The sequence below is a fragment of the Mesoplodon mirus genome (genome assembly GCF_964341445.2).
Source record: "Mesoplodon mirus genome assembly, chromosome: 14".
Taxonomy (NCBI): domain Eukaryota; kingdom Metazoa; phylum Chordata; class Mammalia; order Artiodactyla; family Ziphiidae; genus Mesoplodon; species Mesoplodon mirus.
In genome coordinates, this window is record NC_138990.1 from 73,113,343 (window position 1) to 73,123,843 (window position 10,501).

General features: G+C 37.8%; 1 protein-coding gene across 3 annotated transcripts in view; it reads right to left on the minus strand.

Moving 5' to 3' along the window:
- The window catches only part of FANCL (FA complementation group L), a 77,804-nt gene extending 71,284 nt beyond the window's left edge, over positions 1 to 6,520 (minus strand). For all 3 annotated transcript variants that reach the window (XM_082641925.1, XM_082641924.1, XM_082641926.1), the window contains exon 1: positions 6,249 to 6,520. In XM_082641925.1, the coding sequence (XP_082498051.1) occupies positions 6,249 to 6,398 (150 nt within the window). In that variant the 5' untranslated portion in view covers positions 6,399 to 6,520. The remainder of the gene's footprint in view (positions 1 to 6,248) is intronic.
- Between the last annotated feature and the right edge of the window lie 3,981 nt (positions 6,521 to 10,501).

Below are 10,501 nucleotides of genomic sequence, written 5' to 3' on the forward strand. Positions count from 1 at the left end.
GGGTCAACTGTACATAGATACTCCACCTGAAAGAGGGGGAGCATAATTCCCCACTCCTTAGTGAGGGCTGCTCATAGTGACTTCCTTCCAAAGAGTACAGTATGGAAAGCAGGGAAAAAAGAGTAACTTCCCAGTAGAGAAACCTGACAAACCCAACTTCAGCCAAGTGATCAAGGTTAACATCAACAGTCATAAATCATATTGACAATGTGTACCCTTAATATGAGGTGATGAAATGGTACTTAAAATCTGTAATGTTCCTCTCAAAAACACATAATCCCAGCCTATTCATGAGAAAAACATCAGACAAATCCTAGTACAGTATATACTTGACTAGTATTCCTCAATTAAGAGGGTCATTTCATAATCATAAAGAAGTCAGAGTCATCAAAAACCAGGAAAGTCTAAGAAACCATGACAGCTAAGAGAAGCCTAAAGAGACATAATAACATGGTATCTTGGATGGGAACCCAGAACAGAAAAAAGTTATTAGGTAAAAGCAAAGGAAATATGAATAAAGTACAGACCTGAGTTAACAATAATGTACCAATATTGGTTCATTCATTGTAACAATGTACCATACTAATATGTTAATAATAGGACAAACTGTGTTTGTGTGGGGAAGGAGATGGTACATGGGAACTCTCCTTACCATCTGTTCAATTTTTCTGTAACTCTACACTGTTCTTAAAAAATAAAAGTCTACTAATTTTTTTTAAAAAAGCTAATCAGCTGCTTAAGAGAGAATTAATACTGTATTGTGAAGGTTATAAGATAAACAGAAATAAAATATATGGCAACAACAGCACAAAACCAGGAGATTAGAAATACAAGTAAACTACTCTAAGATTCTTACACTATAAGGGAAGAGGTATACTTGAAAGTAGATTATGATAAATTCAAGATGCATATTGTAAACCCTAGGGCAAACACCAGAAAAGAGAGACAAAATATAGCAACTACTTAAGAAAAAAAAAAAAAAAGAAACAGGTAATAAGCTGACAGAGGAGATAAAACAAAATTATAAAACTCAATTAATGTAAAATGCAGAAAATAGGGAAAATATAAAAAATAAATAAAAGAACACATAGAACACATACAAAACAAATAGCTAGATACTAGATTTAAGCCCAACCATATCAACAGTCACATTAAATGTAAAGGGTTAATTAAACAACCCCAAGTAAAAAGCAATGATTATCAGATTGGATAAAAAAGCAAGGCCCAGAAGAAATCCACTTTAAATATGAAGACACAAATAAGCATAAAATAAAGAATGGCAGAAGATAAACCATGCCACACTAATCAAAAAAAAAAGCTGGAGTCACTACATTAGTATCAAAAAATATAACTTCCAAGATTCCAAAGATTATTACCAAGGATAAAAAGGATCATTTCAGAATCATAAAGGAGTCAGTTCAGCAAGAGTGCTTACAATCCTAAAAGTTTATGTACCTAAAGAACTTCAAAATATATGAAGGAAGAACTGACAGAAATGAAAGTAGAAACTGAAAAAAAAATTATAAAGTGGCCCCCCCTTATCCACAGTTTCACTTTCTGCAGTTTCAGTCACTTGTGGTCAACTGAAAATATTAGTTGAAAAATTCCAGAAACAAACAATTTTTAAGTTGTAAATTGGGCACCATTCTGAGTAGTGTGATGGAATCTCACGCTGCTACACTCCATCCCAACCAGGATGTGAATCACTCTGTCCAGGGTATCGGCCTGTTAGTCACTTAATAGCTGTCTCGGTTATAAGATCCACTGTCCTACTATCTGAGTGCTTGTATTCAAGTAATCCTTCTTTTAGTTAATAATGACCCCAAAACACAAGAGTAGTGACACTGGCAATTTAGATATTCTTTTACTGTGCCTAATTTATAAATTGAACTTTATCATAGGTATGAATATATAGGAAAAAACATAGTACATATAGGATTTGGTACTATCCACAGTTTCAGGCATCTACTGGGGGCCTTGGAATAATATATCCCCTGCAGATAAAGGGGGACTAATGTAGGTGGAAATTTCAACACCCCCTTTCATTAACTGAACAAATAGAAAATCAGTAAGTATATAGAAAACTTGAATAGCGTTATGAACCAATTTGACCTGACATTTATAGAACACTCTACCCAAGAGCAGCATAATATACATTCTTTTCAAGTATGCACAGAACATTTACCAAAATAGACCATACTCTAGGCCATAAAATAAGTTCCAATAAATTTGAAAGAATTCAAATCATATGAATTATACTGGGACTAAATCATAAATCAATATCAAAAAGATATCTGGAAAACCCTCAAATATTTAGAGATATATTGTTCTTCTAAGTAACCTATAGGTCAAAGAAGAAATTAATAAGTATTTTGAACTGTAAAAAAAAAAAAAGAAAGAAAATATACCAAAATTTGTGATACAGCTAAAGCAATGTTTGAAAGAAAACATATAGCACTGAACATCTACATTGTAAAAGAAAAAGGTCTCATTATCAATGACCTAATCTTCCACCCAAACAAATTAGGAAATTTAAGATCAGGAATCAATGAAACAGAAACAGAAAAATAATAGAGAAAAATCAATGAAATCAAAGTAGGTTCTCTGAAGAGATCAATAAACTTATAGGTCTCTATCCAGATGCATCAGGGAAAAAAAAGACACAAAATACCAATATCAGGAATGGGCACAGGAGATATCCATAAAATATATTCTTAATTTCTTTGATACTTCTACCTTTAAGTGTTAGTGCCTCATCTCCTTTTGAATATGGGCTGGATTTGAAACTTGCTTCTAATAAATGGCATAAAACAGAAGTAAATGTGTAACTTTAGAGGCTGGAGGAGAAAAAGCACTGTGCAGCTTTCTGCTTGATCTCTGTTTTATCACTTACTCAGGGAAAGCTAGCTGCCATGCTGTAATGACAGTCAAACAACACTATGGAGGTCCATGTGGTGAGGAACTGAGGACTCTATCAACAGAAGTAAAAAACTGAGGCCTGAAGTCAATAGCTATGTGAATGAGCAATCTTGGCAGCAAATTTTCCAGCTCTAGTCAAGTCTTTAGATAATAGACATCCTGGCCAACATCTTCACTGCAAGTTCAGGAGAAACACTTATCCAGGATCATCCAGCTAAGTCACATCCAAATTCCTGATCCATAAAAAAGGTGAGATAATGAATGTTTGTTGTTTTAAGCCACTAAGGTGTAGAATACAGCAAAAGGTAACCAATATAGGGAGCATCATTACAGATCCTAAAGCCATTAAAAGGATAATGAGAATATTAAAAACTTTTAAACCAATAAATTCAAAAACTCAGATGAAAAGTCCTTGAAGGAAACAAACTACCAAAGCTCACTCAAGAGAAAAGAAAGAACCCGATAATAGAGAAAACACTTTTAATCACACAGATCGCTAACAAATTGAAGGATCAATTAAGTTACAAAGAGTTGAAGTTTTACAAACATCACTGTCTAATCATGTTGCAATAAAACTAGAAATAACAAAATTAAAATGAAAAAAGACCTTCCATGAGCAAAAATTTTAATCTTCTATTAAGTAACTCCCAGGTGCAGGGCAACTACAAATTAAAATTAAGTTCTAAAAAATGATGATAAAACACTACATGTCAGTATCTACAGGACACTTTTAAAACAGTGATGATAGGAAAATGCAAATCGTTAAAAACATATCAATAAAAATGCGCTCTCACTGGCCAAATCTGGGACAATTTGAACATCAAATAGGGAAGTAAGGACTATAATCCATTAGATAAATTATTTTTTTTAATTATTTTAAAATCCATGAGCCTGATATAAATGGTAAAGGGAAAGCCACTCTTTATCACAGAATGCCAATTAATAAATATAGAAGAAATGACAGAGTTAGAAAATCATCATTGGCAAACATCAATTAACTGACTCAAACAAGAGTCAATGGCTGCTACAACAGGGTGGGGGAGGAGGGAGTTTGAGGCCTCACAGTAGCTTCCTATAAGTACTTAATAATTACAATAGGAAAATCTGGCAGTTGCCACCTTAAACAGGTGATCAGAGATAACATCATCAATAATGAGACCTGCTGACATCTCGCGCCCTAAAAAGGACACAATATTCTTTCTGTGGTGTATCTGTCAAAATTGCATAACCTGAATTTAATGATGAAGAAACATTAGACAAATCTAAATTGAGGGACATTCTACCTAATGACCAACATGTACTCAAAAAATGTCAAGTTCATGAAAAACAAAGAAAGACTAAGGAACTATTCCAGATTAAAGAGACACGACAACTAAATGTAATGTGAGATTTTTACATCAGATAGTTAGGGGCTGGGAAGGGGTATACAAAATGCATAATTGCAACATTAACAAAATTTGAATTTGGACTCCAGATTAGGTAATGGTATTATATGATGATTAAACTTCCTGATTTTGACAATTGTGGTTATGTATGGTTATGTCCTTGTTCTCATGAAATATACACTTAAGTATTCAGGAATAAAGGAACACTATGTCTGCAACTTAATCTGAAACTGTTCAAGGAAATAATGTGTGTACACATCCACCCACATACACAGACTCAGAATAACAAATCAAAAGGGGCAAATGTAAAATGGTGAACCCCCTTAAAGAGTATACTCAAATTCTTCCTACATCCTTGCTATTTTTCTGTAAATCTGAAATTACATACATTTTTAGACAAAACCAGCTCCACCAAAACAAAGTTAAATAAAATCTTTAGGTTAGGATTTCAACAAGCTGCTTAAAGCAAGTACAAATGAGATTTGTAGCTATAGCCAGGATAAAATAATTTCATCTAATCTGAATTTTGATGGCTACACATGTTTTCTAAGAGGCTTTAGCAGATACAGACATATAATACAAAATACTTTCCTTAAAATGCCTAAAATTAGATATAACATGGTTCTGATAGAAATGGAACTTAGTAACATCTCTTCAATTTTTCTAAATGCTGTGAAAGTTTCCAACTAGGTAATTCAAGATCAATACTTCCAATTGGGGAAGGAAAACGTGGATTAACTTTATTCCAGAACTTTCTGTGAGAGTCACAGTGAATTTGAAAACAAATGAAGAAGTCCAAGTGTACGGTCTTTAACCTTTCCTTAATCAGTGTATTAGGATTAGTTCCACACTTAATATTCTTAGGGGTAGGTAAAATTTTCATTTAACATGTGAATTTAATAATTCACTCAATATTTTTGAGAGATTACTATGTGTCTTGAGGAAACTTCAAAACACATGTAATTCCTAGCATATGGCCCCTATTCTCAAAAAATATGTGCGTTGTTCAGGGAGAGGGCACAATGTTGAATGTAATGGCCAGGAAGCAAAGCCTATACTCAAAATTCTCACCTAAGGTAGCTTGATGCAGTGTAGAGGGGGAAAACCCAGGAGTGGAATCAGATAGCCTGAGTTTAAGGGAGTCCGTTGCGATCATGGACAAGTAACAATCTCTCCACTTTCCCATGCCTTGATTTACTCAACTATAAAACGAGAATAATGACTTTTTAAAAAAAATTTCTGCCTCCGAGGCCTGAGGATTAAGTGAGATATTGTACTTGGAAAGCGCTTTGTAAACTTCAAAGCCCTACACGTGTTTACTATGGGTAATAAACTCCACAAGAGAGGCCACTTAGAATCAGCAAAGGTAATTAATTCGGTTGTCAAGATTTCCTACAAAACATCGCCACCTGGATGAGACCCGGTACCCAGGACTTGGCAGGGAACCAAAATCAGGTTTTCCTCCAAAACGTTTTTTCTGCAGGAAACACGAATATTATGAGGGAGCGCAGACTCCCCTCTGAATGACCTCCAACCTTCGTGGGGGTGGGGCATGTTTGAATAAAGACAAGCAAAAAACTGACCAGTTAAAACAAAAGTTCAAACGTGGGACAGTTAGGAGCGAGGCAAAACTCCGTGAGGGACGGGGACGAGGGGGCGTGGCCCTCCGCCCCGTCCTCTCCCCGCCCGGGCGCGCGCGCGAGCCTCCCAGCGTCCTGTCCCGGGCAGCGACCCCGGCCCAGGCGTGGAGGTGACAGCCAGGAACGGGTTTCCAGCAACGGCCCACGGTTCTCAAACTTCTAGTCTCCTAGGAGTCCTTACTGGCCGCCCCTCTCAATCCCCACAAACCCAAGCCCCTAACCCTTCCGGTCACAGACTTCAGGGCCGGGGCTGCGCCGCCAGAGGGAGGCTCTCCTAGCGAAAGAGCAACACCCGGGCGAGTACCTGAGCTGAAATGAATCCTTCATACACGGTTTTCGCCCGGTTCTGGGGTAGAAGCAGTGGGAACTGGCGCAGCAAGCTCGCTTCCGTCTCCGCCATGGCTCTCGGTCCGCGGAGACGCCGGGGAACCAGCGGACGCCGGGCCCCGCACATGCGCAGTCCTGCCTGCGCCTAGGGTGCAGGGAGGCGGAATCCCGTGCCTTTGGCGGGAAGAAACTTCGAGGCTTCCGCGGGCAGTAATGAAGGTCTGAGGCTACTCAGGACACCTGAGCTCAGGGTCAGCCAGAATAGATGCGGCTTGGCGGGAGGCAACATTGGTGCCAACGGGAGGCAGGAGGGAAGCTTGTTTTCAGGTTCACAGGTCTGACCGATCAAGCTCATACTAGCCTTGATTGTCCCAAGAACCCTTTTGGATATGTATATTAATCCAGACTCAAGTCAACACCAGACTTAGTTCTGCTGCACTGCACTCACAAACATCTAAGGCAAAACAGGAGGGAAAATTGCTGATGGACTTGATGAAACCGAAGTTAATTTTTCTTTAACAACACTTCCTGAACATATTTCTAACTCAGGAATGGTAATTATCCATTCCCTTTTACTAAGGGGTGGTTAAATAAGGAACTTAATATTTACTGCACAGTTATTTGATTCCAGTCATACTCAGTGCATTACATTTTTGAACCCCAGTATTTGCAAAACATCATTATAAGGGGCTGCAGGCTGTGCAAAAATGAGTAAGACATACACCCTACCATTTTTATTGCCCTCAGAATGGGGTTAGACTTCTTGAAGATTCTTTAAGTTTGACAAGAATTATAAGAGTATTCTCGATGCTTAGGGAAAAACAAGAATGTTGCCTCAGTGGTTAAATATAAATTACAGTAATGCAGTGGTTTTCAGAATGTGATCCTGGAACCATTAGCATCACATGGGAACTTTAAGAAAGGCAAATTTTCACGCCTCTGTCTCAGACCAAGGGAATCCCAAATTCTGGGAGTGAGGCCCAACCATCTGTGTTACAACAGCCCTCCAGGTGTTATGATGCACGGGCTAAAGTTTGAGAACCTCCTCAGAGGCATGACATACCATCCACTCAATTATGCAATTCATTTATTAAGGATGACAGGCTACGAGTTTTGTGATGGGCATAAAGTCAAGGTTGTACAACAACAGAACCAACACAAAGATTATTTGGACATACAGTCACTGCCCTCAAGGACTTTATAAATTTTCTGCAAGTTAAGACATTTGCTGTTTCCAGTATTTCAAACTTACCACCACCATATTCCCCACGGAACCTCTACCCTTCCTTCAAAGAGCTTCTCAATGGCTACCTTTTTTAGGAAAACTTTCTTATCTGCTGAAAATTATTGCTCTCCCTAATCACTTGGTATATTTCTTGGTGCAGTGTAGGTATTCATTAACTATTTACTAAAATAAATATCCACTAGTCCTATAGGCAAATTACAAATAGGTATTACAAGAATTCAGAGGAATGAAGGAATTTTTCATAAGATATTTGAATTGGTTTCCATTTACAATATCATAATAATCAGACTATAGCACTATTATAGACTTTATAAGATTTATTTAAATTATAATACAACAACATGTGTAAAGCACTTCCACATTTTATTTTATTTAGTCTTGATGGCAGTGTTCTTTAGGTATGTATTTTTTATAATGTCTATTTTGTATGCAATTAAATTGAGATTCAGGGATATTAAATAAGTTGCTCAAGATAGTGACTTAGTGACTTGTACAATGAAGATTAAACTCAAGTCTTCTAAATTTTAGATTCAATAATCTTTCCATTAAGTCATGGCAGAGATGGACTTACCATCATGAAACTCAGGAGAAGTTAATCTAAAGTTGTTAATGACTCATGCTAACAGTGGGGTTTCAAGAATTTGATTTTGATAGTTTGATAATAGATTTACCAAAATAATATATTTCTTCTGAATATAATCATAACATTTTCTACCTAATTCACATATTGTGAGGAAAGAGGCTAAGAACATTTTGCCCAATAGCTTCCTCAGGAGCTAAAGTTTTTCCATGAAAGCAACCTTGGCAATTTTATATTCCAGCATCCTCATTACATACATTAGGGAAATTAAGTCCAGAAAACTTACTGTCCTAATTTACTACACTGAGCTTTTGGTTAACAGCCTAAATGTCTTTGGCCTCCTGATATCACATATTCAAAAAGGACTTTCTGGACTTATAATCTTCTAGAGACTTCCTATATATCAGTTGAGTCTTCCATGAATAGACATGCACCCTTGTCCAGACAAGCCATCTTTATTACACTCACTCCCCCTACCATCGATACACTGGACTGTGTAGTTAACAGCCAAACAGTTGGTTTCTTGCCTCTGAATCCTCATAACTAACTTATAGATTTAGAAATTTTCACAAAATTTATTGCTAGATATCATCTTGGTCCCTAAGGAAAAGATATTCAAATTCAACTACTGATTCATGGTAGTTGAATTTGTAATTGAGCATTCCACATTGATAAAGTCTGTAATAAGGAAACCAACCATCAAAGAGCAAGGAGAGATATTTATAAGGTCTTCTTAATTCAATGAGTCAATCATTCTCCTCAGGTGTTCAAGACTGAGTGATGGATCGCACTGTCATCAACTCATGTGTGGTATGCTGGGACCACTGTTTACATGTAGCCCAGTCTAAGACAGCGACTCTCAAATTCACAGAGAATACGCAATATGTTTAAAACTCAGAAAGCCAATGAACTATTACCACCATCAGCATTGTTTTAATTTTGGAATTACTCTGACAAACTTCACACAGACCCTCACAAAAGTTCAAGCTCTTCAAGGCATCCTAGGCATGACTTATTTTATATATTCTGCTGCAAAAATTAGTAGTATTTAAATGTTATTTCTTAAGGGAGAACTATACATTCTAACATGGAAAAATCTCAAAACATTTTCATGAATGAAAAACACAAGTTCCAGCATGGTATGTTTACTAATATACCATTTATGTTTAAATAAAGAAATAAACTCACAGTATATTACTAGCAGTAGTTACTTTTGGGGCGGAAGATAGGCGACAAGGAATGGGGGTAATGGCCTGAGGAGACTTTCACCTTATCTGTTATGTTAAAAAAAAATTTAAAGGAGATTATTAGCCTTAAAATTTTAAATACTTATACCATTCCAATTAGCATCTATCACTATGTTATTGCCTAAATTTTCAGCTTTGTCCCAGGTGTTTCTTCTCCCAGTTCCCATCAGTATGGAAGAAAATAGGATGCCAGGCATTAACATTAATGAGAATAATAAGGGAGAGGTTGCTTGAGAGTACTGAAAACATATGGGAAGAATGTTGGGAAATGCCAGCATTAAGGAAGAATGGAGTAGGAACAGCCATTTAAGAGTCCTCTAGGTTGATGGCAAAGATGGTGGAGTAGAAAGACCCTAAGCTCATATCCTCCCATGGACACATAAAAATTACAACTATTTACAGAGCAATTATCTATGAGAACAATGTGAAGACTAGCAGAAAAGATTTGCCACAACTAAAGATGTAAAGAAGGAACCACAATGAGACAAGTAGGAGAGATATATCCATGTGTCAGTACACACACTCCTGGGTAGATATCAACCACAAATGGGAAGATAATCACAATTGCAGAGGTTCTCTGCAAGGAACAAGGGGTCCAAGCCCCATATTGAGCCCCCCAGCCCAGGGGTCCTGCACTGGGAAGATGAAACCCCAGAACGTCTGGCATTGAAAGCCAGCAGGGCATGCATATTAAAGCACCAGAGGTGTGTAGGAAATGGAGATTCTGCTCTTAAAGGGTGCACACAAAATCTCACATGCTCTAAGTTCCCACACAGAGACAGTAATTTGAAAGAATCCTGGTCAGACACACTTGCTAACCTTGGAGAGCCTCTCAGAGAGGCAACAGGCAACTGGGACTTGCTCTGGGGAAAATGATGCTGGTGGCAGCCATTTTGGGGAACATGTCCTACCACAAGGATGCTGGTGTTGGCAAGCACCACCTTGGAGTCCTCCCTCTAGCCTGTTAGTGCAGGAACTTATGCATCCACCAGTGGGCCAGCACCAGTCCTCACACGCCCTGGGCCAAGCAGTCAGCAGTGTAGAGACCCAGCCCTGACCACCAGTGGGCCAGCAGCTACCACACAAGGCAGGCACTGGCAGCCAAGCAGGCCTAAGGCCAGCCCTGCTTACCATTGTGCCCATGGTAGTCATCCCCA